Source organism: Dasypus novemcinctus, chromosome X (genome assembly GCF_030445035.2).
Source record: "Dasypus novemcinctus isolate mDasNov1 chromosome X, mDasNov1.1.hap2, whole genome shotgun sequence".
NCBI classification, from domain to species: domain Eukaryota; kingdom Metazoa; phylum Chordata; class Mammalia; order Cingulata; family Dasypodidae; genus Dasypus; species Dasypus novemcinctus.
The window spans coordinates 114158153-114179602 of record NC_080704.1 but is presented as its reverse complement, the minus strand read 5'-3'; the positions used below and the strand labels follow the sequence as shown (position 1 = coordinate 114179602).

The window sequence follows — 21450 nt, the reverse complement described above, 5'->3', positions numbered from 1 at the left end:
TGAAAAATATGTTGTTTTAGTGTACTTATAAAACAAACTTTTAAACATAGTTTTGGATTTTTTTTTACTTCTTAAAATTTTTATTTTTAAGGATACTTAGATTACATAAATGTTACACAAAAATATAGGGGATTCCCATATGCCCCACTCCCTACCCTTCCCACACTTTCCCACATTAGCAACATCCTTCATGAGTGTGGTGCATTTGTTACAATTGATAAACACATATTGGAGCACTGCCACTAAGTATGAATTATAGTTTACATCATAGTTTAAACTCTCCCCCGTACAATTTTGTAAGTTATGACAAGATAGATAATGGTCTGTATTTGTCATTGCAATGTCATTCAGGACAATTCCAATGCCCTGAAAATGTCCTCATGTTATATCTATTTTTCCCTCTTTCTGACCTCAGAACCTCCAGTGGCCACTGCCTCCATATCAATGATAAAAGTTCTTCCATTGCTAGAATAACATTAAGTCTATAGTAAAATAAGACTTACTGGAGTAGTCCGTCATTCATTCTGTAATCCTGAGAATTTGGGGATGGTGATGCTCACTCCACCTCGAATTGAGAGGGGTCTTAGATCCCATAGGGCAGATGGTTGGGACTCTCTTGCTTGCAATTGTAGACTTTCTCTGTCCCTTGGGATGGGTGTTTTAGATTTACAGAAAAGTTGCAAACAGTACAGAGTTCTGTGTACTTCCACTTAGCTTCCCCAGTTGTTAACATCTTACATTAATCTGATAAATTTGCCACAAACTGAGGAGCCAATACTGACACATTGTTATTAACTAAAGTAGGAGTTTATTCAGATTTTCCTTAAATTTTAACATAATGTCCTTTTCTGTTCCAGGTCCTTTTGGCTGTGATAGTTCCTGTCACCATGACAGTTTTGAGGAGTACTGGCCAGGCATTTTGTAGACAGTGTACTTTTAAGTTTCCATTTCACTTACACGTGAGATCAAACATCTTTTCATAATTAAGGACATTTATATTTCCACTTCTGGGAACTAAAAGCCCATGCTCTTAATTATGCCTCTCTCTTGATTCACTATAATTATCAATAAAACCTGGGCCTGAATACATAAGGATTTCTGATCCCTAATTGGAAGAACTCAGAAACCTCTCATTAATTGAAGGAAAAGCGTTGGTGGAAGTGATGTGGTCAAACTTGTGTTTGATCACTGTAGCTACATTACGAAGGTGGACTAGAGGTGCAACTGAAAACATCAGATAAATCCTTTAAAGCAGAAGCAGTGGAGATACAAAGTAACTCATCCAAGGGAAATTGGAGAACAACCAGGGGTTAACGATATGGATGAGAAAGACAAGACGTAAAAGGTGACTCTTGGGTTTATGCGCTGGATATCCTGGATGTTGCCTTTAACCTATACGAGAAATTCAGGAGGAAATATTTGAACAATTCACAACCTAACCGGTTACTCAATGTCTAGTTTCCGTTTCTTTAGCTCAGCGATACTACAATTCCCAAAGTCCCACGTTCCACCACAATCCCCTTAAAAGTCTGCCGCGCGGAGTTCTGGGACTTGAAGTCCGCGGCCTATTAACTCAAGTTAGAACTAGGGGCCCGTGGAAACATGAAGAGGTAAGGGCATGTCTGCTGAGCAGGCGGAGAGGGGAACTCTGTTCTACCGTTTCAATTTTAAAATGGGTTTTATTACTTTCTATTTTGGATGCGTCAAGTTCTCAGGATCGGTTTCTTGTGAACGCGAAGGCAAAGGGGAAGGAGGAGGGGAAACGGGCTAGAGAGGCCTGCAGAACTAAGTTCAGGAAGGGCCGCCAGGGATGCCGGTTTTCATAGGAATGCCCTCCCCGCACTGGGATATAGGCCGCGTCGCCGGCTCCTTCGCTTTTCCGACGGACCCACCCAGGCGGGAAGGTCTTGGCTGACTGATACCTTGCGCGAGAGACACCCAGGCTGTCCCCTTCTGGTCCCGCCCTACCTTCACTTCCTTCTCAGGAAGGGTCTATCCGGCGCAATTATTTGCAATTTTGTATATAAAAGAGGACTGGCTTGGGCCTTGAAAGCGTGTAGTGCTTTAAAATCTTAAGAGTCAGAAAGTGATACTTTGTTTCTTCTGATTTATAAGGAAAACACAAAACCGATTCATTGTATTTTAGAAAAACAAAGGCTTTGCTGAGCGCAGTGTCCCCTACTTGTTCTGCAGTAAATGGCATCTGTAATGGAGATGGTGTGTTGCCAGCCTGTGCCTCAAGGTTGACAGTACATACGCTTTTGAAAGGATCTTCATTATATTATTTCCTTATTCATTCTGCAATTAGAATAATCACTCTGGAATAGTGCAGCGCATTTAAAATACTTACCGGTATGCCTTTCTGCATTGGCAGTTCCTTTTTTTTTTTTGACAGTTTCTGATTTTCCTTGCCTGAAAATAACCTTCTTTTAAAAATGTACTGTATCTCATAAATGCAAAATAATGTATCTAATGTATATGTGCAGCTAAAGAATAATAGTAAACACTAGTATCCACTACAAGCTGAAGAAATAGAACATTATCAGTACCTTCTTTCAGGTCACTCTTTGATTGCTTCTCTTCCCTCCTTTCCTCCTAAGGTAACCACTGTCCTGAATTTTGCCTTATTCATTCTGTTGCTTTTCTAAAAAGAATTTACCACATATGAATGTGCGCATAAATAAAATGTTGCTCGTTTTGTCCGTTTTACAACTTCATATAAGTAAATGAAGTTTTCCATAGCTTGCATTTTTCACTTTACATTGCTTTTTTGAGATTCGTGTATACTGATGTATTTAGTTATGGTTTATTCATTTGAAAGCCGATTTAAATTTAGCAAGAACTTTTGGGATAATAAGCAATAAATTTTAAAGATTAAGATACTAAAAGGAATTTTTAAAAACTCTGTACTTAAGGATATTTTAACATTTAACAAAATAGAGCCTGGGAATCTTGTTATAGTTAAGGGGGATACTTTTTCTAGACCTCATCATAACCCCAGTAGTAAAAGGTTATCTTATAATGAATAATATTTCTTTTCCCCATGGAGTTAATTCATTTTTTTCTTTCTTTCTTTTGTAATCTGTTGCAAACTTAAATGGTCCTGCCATTTTTTTATACTCTAGGAGTTTTCATTTAGGTTTAGTTAACCCTTGTTAGCTTTGGTTTTCTACACAGTAAGACTTAGGCTATAAAATTTCATTACCCACTTCACATTTCTTTCTATTGTTTCTCATGTCTCCAGATCCTGTCAACACAGATGATTTCTAGATTTCTATGTTCAGCCACAGACGTTCATCTAGGCAACAAATCTTCTGTCTCTCAGCTTCCTTTATTCATCCTATCACCTCAGACTCAATTATTTTTTAAAGGTTTTATTTATTTATTTTATTTCTCTCCCCTCCCCCCCCCCCCACCCCAGTTGTCTGTTCTCTGTGTCTGTTTGCTGCCTGTTCTTTGTCCGCTTCTGTTATTGTCAGTGGCACAGGAATCTGTATTTCTTTTTGTTGCATCATCTTGTTGTGTCAGCTGTCCGTGTGCGGTGCCATTCCTGGGCAGGCTGAACTTTCTTTCGCGCTGGGCGGCTCTCCTTACAGGACACACCCCTTGTGCGTGGGGCTCCCCTATGCGGGGACACCCCTGCGTGGCACGGTACTCCTTGCGCACATCAGCACTCCGCGTGGGCCAGCTCCACACGGGTCAAGGAGGCCCGGGGTTTGAACCGTGGACCTCCCATGTGGTAGACGGGCGCCCTAACCATTGGGCCAAGTCCTCCTCCCCTTAATATATTTTTTATAATATACTTTTTTTTTTTAAAAAAAAAAAAGATACTAAGATAACATAAATGTTACATTAAAAATACGGGAGATTCCCATATGCCCCACTCCCTACCCCTCCCACATTTTCCCACATTAACAACATTCTTCGCTAGTGTGGTACATTTGATACAATTGATGAACCCATTTTGGAGCATTTCCACTAAGTGTGGATTATAGTTCACAGTGTAGTTTAACTCTCCTGCACAATTTTGTACGTTATGATAATATATATAAAGGCATGTATCTTGTCATTGCGTTGCTATTCAGGACAGTTCCCAAGTCCTGAAAATGCCCCCATATTGCACCTATTTTCCTCTCTCCCTCTCCTCAAAACCTCCAGCGGCTACTGCCTCCACATCAGTGATAAAAGTTCTCCCATTGCTAGAATCACAATTAGACTGTAGGCGAATATCCGTAAATCTACTCTAGGTATCCCTAATACTTCATGCCTGTGTTTCAGTCATAATAGTAGGTGACTCAGCATGGCTAAAGTAATGCTCCTTTACTTTTCCCAGACCATTTATTCTATCTGGGGTATTCTCTTTGCATCTTTGGTACTCTCAGTTACATAACCTTGAAGTTTGGATGTTATCTTTGACTTCTCACTTATCTCTACTTTGAAAAGGCTTCTCTCACCTAATCCTTCCTTTCCATCTCTACTATTACTAGTGTTGTCTGAAACTTCATCACCCTATACCTGATAACCTTCAGTTTTCCTAACTGGTTCTTTTGTTTGTTTTTTCCCTTCTATGGCATATTACAGGCACATTCATCTTCCTAAATTATTCCTTGTACTGTGTCTTCTCATACCTACAGATTAAGGTTCAGGCCTCTTATTTGGTGTATTTAAGGCCATTTACAATCTGAGTTTACCCCTCCAAGATAATCTCCCAGTCCTTATGTACATGGATGCCAATTAAATTGAACTGCCCATTATCCCCTAGTACATATTTCTATGTCTTCATACTTGCTCTACCTGTTCTCCTTTCTTTCATCCCACCCACTCCTTGAAATGTCAGTTTAAGAATTCCTTTATCATTTAGTTCCCAATTATCTCTTCTGTGAACTCCTACTGATTTGGTATATGCTGCTTTGCATCGTTATTCTCCCTGACTCTCTCTCTTTCTCTCAGTGCACACAGTTACACCCACACATCCACTCATGTGTCTCCTCTCTAGTTTGAAAGCCTTTTGAGGATAGTGACTATAACTTGAGTACCTTTGACTTCCATCAGTACATGGCACAGTGCCTTCTATGTAGCAAGCATTTAGTAAATGCTTGCAGAATGCATGATAAAGAATGGCAAATCATTAGATAATTGTCTGAACAAATAGGGTCACTAGTAGTAGATAATATAAGTAAGAACATGTTTTGAAATTGCCTGTCTCTTCTACTTTCTGTACTGTATTCTTATATCTAATCCAGAGTGAACAGTTGTGTGACGAGTGATGAGCATGTCCTGGAAGAGTTGGAAACAGAAGGGGAGAGGCAGCTGAAAAGCCTCCTTCAGAATCAACTTGATACCTCTGTCTCCATTGAAGAGTAGGTATTGATTTTCCAAACAAGGTAGAGTATCATGGACCCTCTACCTTCAGGTGACAGACCTCTCTTAAATCCTGGATGGAATAGTCCTTTCCTACCCCTCCTCACCTCCACATCTTCCCACTTAGCTTAGAAAACTTCTACTAGTCAGATTTTTGCTTCTGTGTGTCTTAGTCTAGGAAGCCTTCAGTATCCCACCTTCTGGGCTAAGTACCTGTCCTATGCCCTCCTACAGCAACACCCTATTTTTCTTCTAACACAGCACTTACAACCGAATATTATCATTGCCAATTTACTCTGTTCCACTATTCTTCTACAAAAGCAGAAACCATTTTAATCTTTTTTTTTTTACTGTTAAATCCTCAGGACTTAGCACAGTATCTGATGCATAGTAGATATTTAGTAAATATTTGTTGATTCAGTCATTTATTTGTCCTCGACAAGGGACCTATTGATGCAATCCTGGTTTGTTTAGTGCTTCAGCTTAGAAAAAAGATATGTGAGAGAAATTGCTGCTGAGTTTCATTATGCCTCTTTAATGGTGCGTCTCCATTTCTATGAATTGTGGTAAGCTTAAGATTTTCTTTCTTCCCACTTGTTTTGCAGATGTGTGTCTAAGAAAGAGAGCTTTGCTCCTGGTACTATGTACAAGCCCTTTGGAAAGGAAGCAGCTGGGACTATGACTTTGTCCCAATTCCAGACACTTCATGAGAAGGACCAGGAAACTGCTTCTCTCAGGGAACTAGGGCTCAATGAGACAGAAATATTGATCTGGAAAAGCCATGTTTCAGGTGAAAAGGTGAGTGGGGAATTTTCTTCTAGAGAATAAGAAACAGTAACTCTATTTGGAATTGAGAATCTTTGCATTTTTAGTTCTCACAAAACTGAGCTCTGTGTCTGAATCTTCTTTGGTTTGTACAAAAAAGACTTTGGTAGAAGAGAAGTTTTTCTTTGACTTCTTAGCTAATACTTCCATATAAACATTCATTTCTGGGCATGGATCTTTATCTTTCTAACTTGAGGCATGAAAATAATTTTCAAAGTTATATCTTCTGTGATAAATGCCATCTCATTTCTCTGGTTTCAGAGGACAAGACTGAGGGCAACCCCTGAAGCAATACAAAACCGTCTTCAGGATATTGAAGAAAGGATCTCAGAGCGTCAGCGCATCCTCTGCCTGCCACAAAGATTTGCAAAGAGCAAACAGCTGACCCGGCGAGAAATGGAAATAGAAAAGTCTTTATTCCAGGGGGCTGAGCGTCACTCTTTCCTTAAGGCTCTTTATTACCAAGGTATGTGATGCCCACTAACTTTAATATGTTCTTTCACTGACAGAAAGATAGAATATCAGGGAATTAAACATGAGGAGTTAGTGAAGGGAGTAGAGGAAAGACAAATAAGAAACCATCACTACTCCTGAGGAATTTGCAGTCTCATGTGAAAGACAAATATGTACATAAACATAGTTGTGAAACAAATGGAAATTGCTATTATGGTGATTTGACAAAAACCTTGAGGCACACAGAACACAGCATCTAAATCTAGTTGGGGGAATCAAGAGCTGACATATTGTCTTGAAGGATCAATAGGCATTTGATAGGTAAATAAGGAGGAGAGGGCATTGCAGATAGTGGATGAGTAGTACTATGAAAGGGCCTGGTGTGTCTAGTCAACAATGAAAAGTTCAGAGGGGCAGGAGTATAGGGTAGGGCAGAAAATGACAGGAGGTGGCAATGAAAAGGTAAATGAGGCTAAATTGTGAAAGGTCTTTAGGCTGAACTGTAAGCTAGCACAATAAATTGATAAATAGTATAAACATAGAACATTTAGTAACAATCTTAGATACAGATGTTATGTGCTGAAGCAATTCAGAGGAGGGAAAGACCACTGTGCACTGGTGTGGCTGAAGAAGGTTTCTCAGAGGACATAAGCTTAAGAGGTCTTTTAATACTGCGCATTCATTAAAAAGGAGAGAGAAAGACATTTCAATTGTGAGGGATGATGTGAGCACTATGGAGTGTCAAATGCAGATATTGAGCAGACTCAAATGCAGATATTGAGCAGACATAGTGTTCACTATGGAGAATTGAAAGAGCCAAGGTAGGCTGGCAAGTCTTATAATGAGTTAAAATTTTTGAACTTTATTTAGTGGGTAGAATAAATCTATTCAGATTTAGTTTAATCAGTTCACTAGTTAGTTTGATCATGATTGAAGGTTTTTGAGCCAGGGGTAGCATGATAAAAAGCAGTATTTGAAAGTGATTACTATGATGACCAATAAATAGGATTAGAGAACTGGAGTCAGGGAGAATGATTAGCAGGAATTACAGTCATTTAGGTATGAAGGTCTGAGCTAGCATGATGACACTGGAATTGGAAAGAAAGGTATGGTTGTAAGGGCTTTACAAAGAAAGAACAGATAAAACTTTTGTTGACTGAGAATTGAGAAGGTTCAATGGAGAAGAATGTCTCAAGGATAACGCAGATGTTTCAAGGTTATATGACTTAATTGACAAAATTAAGAAAGCTTTTATAAGAAAATTTTTAGGAAAAATGATGAGTTTGATTGTAATCATGTTGCATTTGTGGTAGTGGCAGGATCATCAAATGCAGATATTGAGCAGACAATTGGAAATGTAGCACCGAAGCTCAGGAGAGAAGTTGAACTAGAGAAAAAGAATTGGGAGTCATTGATGCTTAATGACAATTGAAGTCATGAGAATGAATGAAGTATGTTTTAGAGACAGAAACAGCATAGACTTGGAAGAGCAGTGGTGAATGAAGAAGGAAAGAATGAGTAAATGAATGGAGTTTTCTAGAGAGTATAGCACACTGATGAAGAACATAGACTCTGGAGGCAAACTGCCTGGGAAAATCTTGACTCCCCTACTTACTAGCTATGAGATGTTGATTAAGTTACTTCTCTATGGTTCAGTTACTTCATCTATAAAATGAGAATATTAATAACAGCTATATTATAAGGTTGTTAGGATTAAATGAGGTAATACATGTAAATCACTTAGAACAGTACCTGTTGTTTGGGTGGGGGGTGTATGAATCTGTTCTGTTTCCTGTCTTTGAAATTCCTTGCTTTAAACCCTCACAGCATACCACAAAAAGACAAGTGCAGACAAGTACATGACCTCAATGAAGAGGAAGATAATATTAGGCACAAAAGGCAAGTCGAGAGTTTTCTTATAGTGTTAGATTTAGGAATGTAACTTAGGATCCCAGAATTCTAAGTTAAGCACTTACTTAATTCCATATTCAGTGTATAACAATGTTTATAGGAAATGATCAAGAGAGAGCATACCATCCTGTTACAGAATATTGAAGGAAGGAGTTAGTAGAAGTTATAAAGCTTTTTACATTTAGTATTGTTGATTCTTTCTCTATACCTTTAAGTTATTGTACCAGACATAAATTGACCTTAATGAGTTTAAATCCTATTTCACAACTAATTCTCAGTACTTTTATTAAACAGTAAATTATGTCTATTGATGATGATTATGATAACAATATAATAGCTAATTTATTTTTTAAATTAATTTACAGTAAAATCATCTGGGTTTTTTTTTTTTTGGTGTACAATTCTGTGAATTATAAATCATGCATAGATTTGTGTAACCCGCACCACAATCAAGATAGGGAACAGTTTCATCACCCTAAAAAACTCCCTCATACTCTCTCTATAGTCATACCTACATCCACCCATAAATCCAGGAAACCACTGATCTATTCTCCATCTCTATAGTTTTGTCTTCTAGGGAAAGTCATATAGTATATATGGAATCATTTAATATTCAACCTTTTGAGACTGGCTTCTTTCACTTAGCATAATACCTTTGTGATTCATCCAAGTTTTTGCATGTATCAATAGTTCATTCATTTTTCTGAGTAGCATTCCATTGTACGGATGTACCAAAGTTTGTTTATCCATTCACCCTTTGAAGTATATTTGGGTGGTTTCCAGGTTTTGGCGGTTATGAATAATACTGCTATAAACATTCTTGTACAGGTTTTTGTGTGGACATAAGTTTTTATTTCTTTAAGGTAAATACCTAGGAGTGGGATTACTGAGTCATATGGTAAGTGTATGTTTAACTTTATAAGAAACTGCTAAACCATTTTCCAGAGTGGCTATACCATTTTACATTCCCACCAGCAATGTATGAGAGCTCCAGTTGCCCTGCATCTTCACCAGCACTTGGTATTGTTAGTATTTATTTTAGTTATTGTAATAGGTGTATAGTGGTTATTGTAGCTTTAATTTGCATTTCCTTAATGTCTAATGATGTTGAACATCTTTTCATGTGCTTATTTGCCATCCCTATATCCTCTGCTGTAGTGCTTATTCAAATCTTTTACCATTTGTTAATTGGGTTGTTTCTTTTCTTCCTATTGATGTTGACTTTTGAAAGTTCTTCCTATATTCTAAACACAATTCTTTGTTGGCTATGTGGTTTGTAAATTTTTTTCTCCCAGTCCATAGCTTTCTTTTCATTCTCTTATCAGTGTCTTTTGAAGAGCAAATATTTTAAATTTTAATAAAATCCAATTTATCAGTTTTTTTTTCTTTTTCTATTATGGGTTGTACTTTTTTGTCATATCTAAAAATTCTTTGCCTAACAACTAGTTATGAAAAATTTTTGTCCTATGTTTCCTACTAAAGTTTTATAGTTGTATGTTTTATATTTAGATCCATGATCCATTTTGACTTGATGTTTATATAAGGTGTGAAGTTTAGGTTAAGGTTCACTTTTTGAGTATGAGTGTCTAATTGTTCCAGCATCAGTTGTTCAGAAGACTATCCTTTCTCCATCTAGTTACTTTGCATTTTAATCAGAAATCAGTTGGCCATAATTTTATGTTAATACTTAAACATCATAATTAATGGTGAAAGACTAAAGCTTTCTCCCTAACATCAGGAATAAGACAAGGATGTCTGCTCTTGCTACTTCCCTTCACAGAGGAATGAAATAGAAATCAATAACACAAGGACATTTAGGACATCTACATATATGTGAAAATTAAACAATATCCTACTGAATCATCAATGGATCAAAAAGAAATTACAATGGAAATTAGAAAATAATTTTGTAATAAATTTTGTAAAAAATAATTTTGTTTTCTAAATGAAAACAAAAACACAACATACCAAAAATTTTGGGATGCAGTGAAAGCAGTGCTTAGAAAGAAATTTGTAGCTGTAAATGCCCATATTAACAAAAAATATCTCAAATCAATAACTAAACTATCTACCTTAATTAACTACAAAAAGAAGAGCAAACTAAACCCAAATCAAGCTGAAGGAAGGAAATAAAGATTACAGTGAAAGCAAATGAAATAGAGAATTTAAAATAGAGAAAAATAAATTAAACCAGAAGTTGGTTCTTTGAACAGATCAACAGAAGTCACAATCCTTTAGCAATACTGGCCAAGAAATAAAGAGAGAAGACTCAAATTACTGAAACCCAACTCTACTTTGCTTCCCATTTGCATGGTATATGTTTTTCCATCCTTTTGTTTTCGACCTAATGGTATTTTTTTAATCTAAAGTGTATCTCTTGTAGATAGCAAATAGTTAGATCATGCTTTTTTTAAAAAAAATCCATTCTTCCAAGCTTTGCCTTTTGAATGGAGTGTTTACTTCATTTACAGTTATTGTATTTAATTACATTTAATGTAGTTACTGATAATCTTGGCTTTACATTGCTATTTGTTCTTTATATGTCTTGTATATATTTTTGTTTCTCTATTTCTCCATTTCTTCCTTTTAGAAAATAGATTTTCCTAGTATAATATTTTAAACATTTTTTACACCCCCCTTATAATATTTTAATTAACTTGTTTCTTTTACTCTTTTTTTGAGTTATGCTCTTAGTGCTGCTCTGAGGCTCATAGTTAACATCTTAGTGTAAATAAATTAGTTCATATTAATCCCAACTTAATGTCAATAGGTTGCAAAAACTTTGTTCCTGTTTGGTTCCATTCCCTCCCCCTGCTTTGTATTATTATTATCATACAATTTACATCTTTATAATGTTTAAGCTCCAATTCATAGCTGTATAATTATTGCTTTATGCAGTTATCTCTCTTTCTTTTTTTAGGAGGTACCAGGGATTCAACTCAGGACCTCATATGTGAGAAGCAGGAGCTCTTCCACTGAGCTACATCCACTCCCCAGCAATTATCTTTTAAATCAGATAGAAGAAAATGAGTTAAAAACTAAAATACTATTATACTGTCTTTTATATTTGCCTATGTAATCAGCTTTATGGTGCTCTTTCATCATGTAGATTTGAGTTACTGTATGGTGTGCATTCATTTTAGCCTAAAGGATTCTCTTTAGTATTTCTTATACAGCAGGTCAGCTAGTGACAAATCTCTTAGTTTATGTGTATATGGGAATGTCTTAATTTCTCTTTCATTTTTAAAGTATAGTTTTGCTGGACATAGAATTTTTGGTTGGTATTCTTTTTCTTTCAGTACTTTGAATATGTCAACTCACTGCATTTTGGCCCCTATAGTTTCTAATGAGAAGCCAACTGTTAATCTTATTGAGGATCCCTTGTCTGTAATGAGTCTCTTCTCTCTTGCTCCTTTCAAGATTCTTTGTCTTTTGATTTTGACAGTTTTACTAGTATATTAATATATATCATAGTAATATATATGTGTGTATATATTAATATATATGGTCCAGATATGGATCTCTTTGAATCTGTCCCACATGCAGTCCAGTGAGCCTCTTCAAAGTGTAGATTAATGTTTTTCACCAAAGTTGGGAAATTTTCAGCCACTAATTCTTCAAATATTCTTCCTGCCTCTTTTTTTCTCTTTTTTCTGACTCTCTTATTAAGCTTAGTTTGATATTCTTGGTGGTCTCCCACAGGTCTCTGAGGCACTGTTAATTTTTCTTCATTCATTTTCTTTTGGCTACTCAGACTGGATAATCTCAACTGACCTGTCTACAAGTTGCCTGATTCTTCTGCCAGCTCACAGCATCTGTTGAGGTCCTGTACTCAATTTTTCATTTCAGTTATTGTACTTTTCACCACCAGAATTTCTATTTTGTCCCTTTTTTTTTTAATAATTTCAGTCTCTTTATTTTTATTCTTTATTTGGTAATACACCACTCTCAAACTTATTTAGACATGGTTTCCTTTAATTGGTTGAAGAACTTATAATAAATGATTTAAAGTTTTGTCTACTAAGTCCAACACCTGTACTTCTTTAGAACACTTTCTGCTGACTGCTTTTTTCCTGTGTATGGGCCAGGAAATTTAGACATTTTAACCATCATAATGTGGCGACTGTGGAAATTAGCCCCCTCCTCAGGGTTTGTTGTTTTTGCTATTTGTTTGCTTAGTAGTAGTAAATTTCCTGGACTAATTTTTCCTTTACTTCCTGCTTGCTCAGAACCTCAAGGTTAGCCAGAGGTAAGAGCTTTAGGACATTGCAAATGTTTGACCCAACTGTACAGTTAGAGGGCATATGGTCCACATAGGATTGCCCTACTTCTAATACCAATTGCAGGTTCAGGAGATTCCCAAAACCACCCTTGGGCTCAATAATTTGCTAGAAACATTCACAGAACTCACTGAAAGACTCACAGTTATGATTCCTAACAGGGAAAAGATACAGACTAAAATACGCCAAGGGAAGAGACACATAAGTCAGAATCCAGGACTAATCCAATATGAAACTTCTAGTTGTCTTCTCCCCATGAAGTCATGGGCAGTGTTAGCTCTTCCTCGTCACATATATGGTAGTATGCACTATGTATTGCTATCCAGGGAAGTTCATGCAAGCCTTGGTATCCAGAGTTTTTATTTCAACTCCATCACATAAACATGATTGATTGATTGATTGATTGCCTATGTGGTTAATCTCAGTCTCCAGGTTGACTGATACTGTATGACCCAAAGCCCCCGCCCTAAATCATATTGTTGGTCATTCTGGTGTGGCCTTTCCCCACCCTAAGACTATCAGGTATAACCAGCCTCCACCCTGAATCACATTGTTAGACTATCCAGTATGATGCAAGACCCCCAGGCAAAAAAGAGATACTCCTATCAGGCACATTATTCTAGATTCTAGATTACCTTCTAGAAGGTAATATATAAGCCAAGGGCAAAGACTAGATCTCTTTTTGGGCAAAGTTAAATTCTGTAATACACAGGCCTTCTCAGGTCTTTCCTGAGAACACAAATAGCCCTGGGCATGCACATAACCCTAAATGTTTATGTTGCCGTCTAGATTCCCAGAAAAATGTTGGAGCTTTTCAAAGTGTCCTATGGACATCTCATTCCCCAGATTTTCCTTCTAAGCTTTTTATTCTTAACTTTTTAATTTGAAATAATTTCAAACTTATAGGACAGTTGCAAAAATAATACAAAACCATACAGAGAACTCCAATACACCCCCTACCCAGATACCCAGATTTATTTTTAAAAATTTTTGTAATAAACACTTTATTTTTAGAGAAGTTTTAGATTACAGAAAAGTTACATCAAAAGTATAGGGGTTCCCATATAACTCCCTCCCCCCTCCCACACACACACACATTTCCCCCTATTAACATTTTGCATTAGTGTGGTACATTTGTTACAATTGATGAATCAGCGTTGAAGCATTGCTATTAAGCAAGGTCTGTAGTTTATATTATAGTTTGCTGTACAGTTTTATAGACTCTGACAAATATTTAGTGCCATGTATCTGTCTTTGCAGTATCACACAGAACAATTCTAATGCCCTTAAAATGCTGTGTTCTACCTATTCATCCCTTCTTCTCCCCTCAGAACCTCTAGTAACCACTCTCTTTATATCCTTGTTACAAGTTCTTCCATTACAAGATAATAACTACAATAACAATAAATCTATTTGGTCCATGGTTACACTCCCTGCCTATGTTTGTTCATACCTCAGTCTTGAGGAATTTGGCATGATGTCTGCACTGACTGCATCAGATTGAGAGGGAGCTTAGATATTATAGGGCAAATGGAAGGGACTGTTTTGCTTGCAGTTGTAGATACTCCTTCTGGCAATTTGAGATTATTTTATGAATCCCAGAAAGAGAAATATTATGTTTGTAAACTATTTCTCTGGGTATGGTTCCCCTTGCTTGCATTAAATTCAGCTGAGGGACCTTTGATTAGATTACCTGATAGGCTCGATTTAGGGCTTTTGATTGGGCTACATCAGTAAGGGGTAACTCAGGTTGGGTCTCCACCCCCTTGCTGGGTCTCATATAAATGGAAATGGAGAAAAACTGACTGAGACAGACACAGGAAGAGAAGTCTCTGTCATTTTTTTATCCTGCCATGTGAGAATGCTCAAACAGCTGAGGCCCTGGGAAGTGATGAACCATTTGTCTGATAGCTTACAGTGAATTTGGGAAGAGAGCAGAACACCATAGGCTGATATTGGAAGCCCTAAGAGACAAGCCTATGCCAGCTTGCAGCTGTAATCGGGAAGAAAGTGGAGCAGCTGGGCCTGAGAGAGGAAGCCCAGAGGGGAAGGAGAGACCAGGCAGAGATTGCCTGCCACCTTGCTTCACCACATGGCAGCTAACTTTGGTAAGAAAGCACCTCTTATGGTGCCTTGAGTTGAACTCATGGCCTTGGAACTGTAAGCTTTTATCCAAAATAAATCCCCATTAGAAAAGCCAACAGATTTCTGGTACTTTTCATCAGCAGCCCTTTGGCAGACTAATACACTCCTTGTTTTGGGGATGGGACATGTCCATCGTCATCATTTTTTTAGTTGTCCTGGGTAAATCCAAAGAACTGGAGAATAGGCATTGGCCACAAGTCTGAGATTCAGGGCTCAACTGGCATATGAATAGACTGAAAATTTAAGTCTCTGAGATATATATTTAACGGATATAGTGATAATTATAGGTTCAAATAAAATGTAGAGGAATCATGAGTAGGGAAATTATAAATTATTCTGTTATATTGGGAAAATAAATTATCATATATTCCAAAATAGGGCCCACCAAGTAAGTATTGATTTCATGAGGCTGTGCGCCTTATCTGGATGTCCCTAGAGCTCACAGGAACACTCTTGTTTGATTCTTTGTTTTCTGTGACAGTTTGTGGAATCTGCCTGAGACCTGCATAAGCATGAACTCCAGAATGACCTCCCAACTCACTTTGAAATCTCTTAGCTGTAAAAACTCTTATTTAATGTTTCCTCCTTTTGGTCAAGGTCTTTTTCCAAATGCATCACTAGTTGGCACTTGATAATAATCCCTTGATGCCAGGGAAACTCATCCCCAGGAGTTATGTCCCACATTGTGGGGAAGGTAGTGAATTATTTGCAGAGTTTTGCTTAGAGAGAGATCACATCTGAGTAACAAGGAGGTTTTTAGAAGGTAACCCTTAGGTATTAATTATAATTAGGCTAAGTTTCATTTTTACAGGAATAAGGTTCATAAATGCAAGCTTTTAGATCAAGGACTTGGTACATTGGTGTGTTTTCTTTTTTTAGATACTGCCTACATATTCCAGAGGTTTTTGCCATTTTATTATATTGAGAAAGTAGCAGGACTCTCCAGAATGGAAGTTTAATATTTTGTTGGCTACTGTGTGGGTCTTTGTTGAGAAAACATAACCTATGACAACATGAATGCATTCATATTCCATGGAGGTATGATTTAGGTGCATTTTTTCCCATATAACCTCTGCCACTATCAATATCCTCTACTACTTACACACCTTTGTTATAGATCCTGAAAGAACATTCTTGTAATTACATATATATATTTTTTTTTTCTAATAAAGAAAAGGGTGGAATTTAATTTTTATTTATAGGACATTGCAAGATACGAAATTCCACATAGAAATAAGAAATGCATTGAGAAGAGGCTCCATACAATATATACAGTTTGGAAATGTTACAGTATAGTTTCATTGTAAAAAAGTGCTACATAACAAATCACATTTAAAAAGAGTTCTTAGTAAAGAAACGGCAAGACAGACTTATATCAAACATAGTACACAAACAACTTTATACCTCAGCAGTACAATCTAAAAGCTAAAAATCTCAGGAGTGCCATCCTGAACTTGGAAGCTATAGCCTTCAGAGATAGTTTCTGGCACAACATTCTGATCATCTTCCTCTACAGAGAAATACTTCTCAGTCAAACTTAATGAAGACTTGTACACAGATTCCTTTACATGGTTTTGTAGAGCTTCAGTTTAGTCCAAGCCTCCACATTCTTCAATCATTATACTATATTTCTCAGTTTCACCTCATGTCTCAGCAGCCTGAAAGCTATCCAGAATAACCAGAATAACTGTGGTATCTTTCGCACTTAAAAGGTTCATCAGTGGTTCTATTATGCCACAATGGATGAGGTATACAATCTGTTCATCTGCTTCACCACTTGTATAGTTGGTCACAGCCACGCAGCTTCCTTTTGAGTCTTAAAGTCTGCCTTATAAAGAATGCTAACAAGGAAAGAGTCTAACCCATAATTCTCTACTTGCCATATCTGGTCCTGATAACCAGCTGTGATGTTCAACATTGTCCATGTAGCTTCCTTCTGAATATTAGTTTTGGAGTTAGTTTGCAGGGTGGGAAAGATGGGAAGTGCTCCTGCATATATTACTACCTAAGTCTATTGATCTGTTCCAGTTTCAGCATTCCTTATGACTCTTAGTGCAGGAATCACAACTGGCAATTCAGTAGCCGCTATGAACTTCACAAGCTGGGGCACAACTCGTGTTTTCACAACCATTTCAATCCTTTCATTTGGATCATGAGTAAGATAGGAAGTGGCCCAGCAGGTATCTGCTAATACTTCTGGATCATCATGATGCAGGAGACAAACTAAAGTAGGAAGAATTTGCTCAACAGCATCTAATGGGAGTACAGGATTTTTGTTTCAACAGAGGTCTGGTGGTGTCCAGGTAAGATTACATAAGTAACTACATACTACAAATGACATTTTAGGAACTGTGAGTAGAGCCAACAGAGGATTGACTGCACCGTACTTGATAACCAAGTCTCAACAAAGGAGCCATCACCTGCAATGTTTCCTAGAGCCCATACAGCTTGTTCACTGATGTGAGCAAGGGAAGATGCCAACAGAGAAATGAAAGCTGGGATAGCACCTCCATCTACTGTAGCCTTGGTCTATTCTGGTGTCCCAGAAGCAATGTTAGTGAGTGCCCAAGCAGATTCAAACTGAATGGGGAGTACAATCAATTCTGGCCAAGAAGGACACAAATTTTGTTATCACATCAGCCCAGATTATGTAAGCTATGGGGGGTTGTTTCTAAAAAGCGGTTTCCTAGCAGTTTGAGTAGGTTGGAGCTGGCTTTCCAAATTGTTGCTATTTATTGTGTCTTTGACAGTGTCATCAATAGACCAATTTACAGTGCCTTCATTGTTAAGTTTTCCTGCAGTGAAGAGGTAGAGTCATCAGGAAAAGGCTATCATTTCTCCTTTCCAGTATCTGGTCATCCTTCTTAGTTTTCCTTAAGCTTCACATTAACTCCTATGTGCTGCCACCTCATTTCTGTACTTTCCCCTTGTTCTTGAATCGTAAGTGGGCAGCTGGTAAGTCAGCGTTCTCCTTGATGGACATGGTTGTGAGACAATAGGAGAAAGCTGTGGAGCAGGGTCAGGCTTCCGCAAAAGGTGACATGGGGTTCATAGGTTGCAGATCAACTACCCTCGAAATGTCCACCACAGCTCAGTCCAAAGTCTGTGCCTATAACTGTGTTCTTAATCACAGTCTTCAGCCACCCCAGATTTCACTGAATTGTAGAGTCACCTGTTTGATCCTCTCGCTTTTGTTCTAGCATCATCGGCGCCCAAACCTTCCCCTATTCAACGCCATTCACACTCAAACTTCAGCACCATTAATTACATTCATACCACTGCACCACCATCACCTCCTTCCATTGCTAAACCGTTACCTCAACCTTATTGTATATTCTATCCAGATTATGCATCAGCTTCTCACTTTCTACTCCTGTCTCCTGGTAATCTATCTTCCAGACTTTAGCTCTGTGAGTCTGCTCAGTATCTTTGGTTCATATCAGTGAGATCATGCAATATTTGTCCATTAGTGACTGACTTACTACACGCAACATAAGGTCCTTTAGATTCTTTCATGTTGTCGCATGTGTCAGTACTTCATTCCTTCTTACCGCTGAATAAATTCCAGCATATTAGGTATATATGACATTTTGTTCATTCATCTGTTGGTGGGCACTTGGATTGCTTCCTTCTTTTGGCAATTGTGAATAATGCTATGAACATTAGTGTGCATATATTAATTTGTGTCCCTGCTTTTAATTCTTTTGGAATATACCTAGTGTATACCAGATCATATGGAATTTTTATCAACTTTTTTTAAGGATTTATTTATTTACTTCTCCCCATCCCCCTCCATGTCTGCTCTCTGTGTCCATTCACACTGTGTGTTCTTCTTTGTCTGTTTGTCTTCTCTTTAGTTAGGAGATACTGGGAACTGATCCTGGCATCTTCCAGAGTGGGAGAGAGGTGCTCGAACTACTGTGCCACCTCAGCTCTCTGATCTTCTGCATTTCTTATTGTCTCTCTTTTGTGTCCCTTTTTGTTGTGTCATTTTGCTTCACTAGCTCTCCACTCCAATCAGCTCTCCACTCTAGCCAGCTTACTGCACAGGCCAGTACTCCTGAGTAGGCCAGTACACCTGTGCGGCCCAACACTCCACATGGGCCAGCTCACCATGCGGGCCAGCTTGCCTTCACGAGAAGGCCCTGGGAATCGAATCCTGAACTTCCCATATGGTAGATGAGAGCCCAATTGCTTGAGCCACATCTGCTTCCCTGCTTTATCAACTTTTAACAGTTTGCCACATTTAGTCTTTGTCTCTCTCTCTCTCTCTCCCACCCCCAACCTTTAAGAGTAGGTTGCAAACATCATGTTCCTTTACCATTTAATACTTCCATGTATATTTCCCAAGAACAAGGATATTCACTTTAGTCTACCTAGAATTTATTTATGTATGTAATATGATGTAAGCTTCAAGTTTCTTTTTTCCCCATATAGATAGCCCTCTGTCTCAACACCATTTATTGAAAATGTTGCCCCCCCCATACTGTTATTATGCAGCTACATCTGTCATATATCAGTTGTTCATATATGCATGAGTGTTTTCTTTTTCCTTTGGTCATTTTTGGCTCTTCCACAGTCAATATCACACTGTCTTTTTAATGTCTTGGTATCTGGTACAGCAAAAGATAATTCCTCCTACCTTGTTCTTCTTCCCAAGTTTTTTGTCTACTTTTGGCACTTAGTCTTTCCCTATAAATTTTAGAATCAGCTTGTCGAGTTCCATGCACACTATCCCTTTTGTGATTTCAGTTTGGCATCCACTGAGTCTTGAAATCAATTGAGGACCATTGACATATTTATGCTATGAGTCTTAAAATATATAAATATGGTATATCTTTCCATTCACTTAATTATTCTTTAATTTCTCTCAGTATATTTTCTATTCCTTCTCACATTTTGTGAGATTGAGTAGATATTTATTTTTAAATAGTTTTAATGAGGTATATAATTCATATAACAAGAAATTCACCTATTATAAATGGACAACTTGATTTTTAGTAAACGTACAGAATTGCACAACCATCACCACAATCCAATTTTAGAACATTTCCATCACACCCCAAAATTCCCTTGAGGCTGTTTGCAGTAAATCTACACTCCCACATCTACCCCAACCCTTTTGTCTGTATAAATTTGTCTTTTCCTAAATATTTCATATAAATTGAATCTTACAATATGTGGTCTTTTGCATTTGACTTCTTTCATGTAATGTGATATTTCTGAGGTTCACCCATGTTATGGTATTTACTAGTGTTTCGTTCATTTTAATTGCTAGTTATCCATTGTATTGATGTACCACGTTTTTTTAATCTTTTCTCCACTTGATGACATTTTTGGCTATTGTGAATAATGCTCCTGTGAACATTAGTGTGCAATGTTTTATACAGACATATGGTTTCATTTCTCTTGAGTATATATGTATACCTAGAAGAATTGCTGATCATATGGTGATTCTGCATTTAATCTTTTGAGGAACTACGTAAGTATTATAAAAAATGACTGCCCCATTTTACTTTCTCACCAGCACTTGCTGATGAGAAATAAGGGTTCCTGTTTCTCCATATCCTTGCCAACACTTAATAGTGCCTGTTTTTTTAATTATAGCTCTTCTAGTGGGTGTATACTAATAATCTTGTGATTTTCATTTGAATTCCTATAATAATGGGTGATGTTGAATACCTTTTTATGCACTAAGTAGCCATTCATAGGGGGTCTTTGGTGAAATGTTTGTTCACATCTTTTGCTCATTGTTTGATTGAATTTTTGGTTTTCTTAGTATTGAATTGTAAGAGTTTTTTAAGTATTCTAAATACAAGTAATTTACCAGATATATAATTTGCAAATATTTTCTTCCAGTCTTTAGTCTGTCTTTTTCTTTTCTTCATGGTGTCTTTCAAAGAACAAAAGTTTTAAATTTTAACGAAGACCAGTTCTTTTCTGCTTTTAGTGTCATATCTAAGAAATCTTCATGAAACTCAAGATCACAAATATATTCTATATTTTCCTCTGAAATATTTATTGTATTAGCGCTTAAATTTAGACCTGTGACCTTTTTGAATTAATTTTTGAGTATGATGTCAGGCAAAGGGCCAAAGTTCACATTTTTCTATATGGATAGCCAGTTGCCCCAATACCATTTGTTATAATGATTATCCTTTCCCCTTTGAATTGTCTTGGTACCTTTGTAGAAAATCAATTGACCATGAATTCAAAGGTTTATTTTTAGACATTCAGTTCTGTTCCTTTGCTCTATATGTCTAACCACTAGTGTCTTGATTTCTGTACCTTTCTAGTAAGTTTGGAAATTGGGTGGTGTAACTTCTCCAACTTTGTTCCTCGTTTTCAAAATTGTTTTGACTATTCTAGTTCCTTTGTTTCTGTGTGAATCTAGGATCAGCTTGCCAATTATTCTGCAGAAGAGCCTGCTGGAATCTTATAGCAGTTGTGATGAATGTAAAATTCATTTGAAAAG

General features: G+C 37.2%; 1 protein-coding gene and 1 pseudogene across 2 annotated transcripts in view; one reads left to right on the top strand and one right to left on the bottom strand.

Annotated features, from left to right (window-relative positions):
* The first annotated feature begins 1538 nt into the window (after nt 1-1538).
* RBM41 (RNA binding motif protein 41) overlaps nt 1539-21450 on the top strand; it is a 68450-nt gene continuing 48538 nt past the window's right edge. Inside the window, exons 1-5 of one of the 2 annotated variants that reach the window (XM_023584557.2) lie at nt 1539-1610; nt 5244-5360; nt 5967-6159; nt 6448-6652; nt 8467-8538. In XM_023584557.2, the coding sequence (XP_023440325.1) occupies nt 1603-1610; nt 5244-5360; nt 5967-6159; nt 6448-6652; nt 8467-8538 (595 nt within the window). In that variant the 5' untranslated portion in view covers nt 1539-1602. The remainder of the gene's footprint in view (nt 1611-5243; nt 5361-5966; nt 6160-6447; nt 6653-8466; nt 8539-21450) is intronic. The other variant, XM_004478167.4, reaches the window with a different exon arrangement.
* LOC101435605 (importin subunit alpha-1 pseudogene) lies at nt 16394-17958 on the bottom strand (annotated as a pseudogene).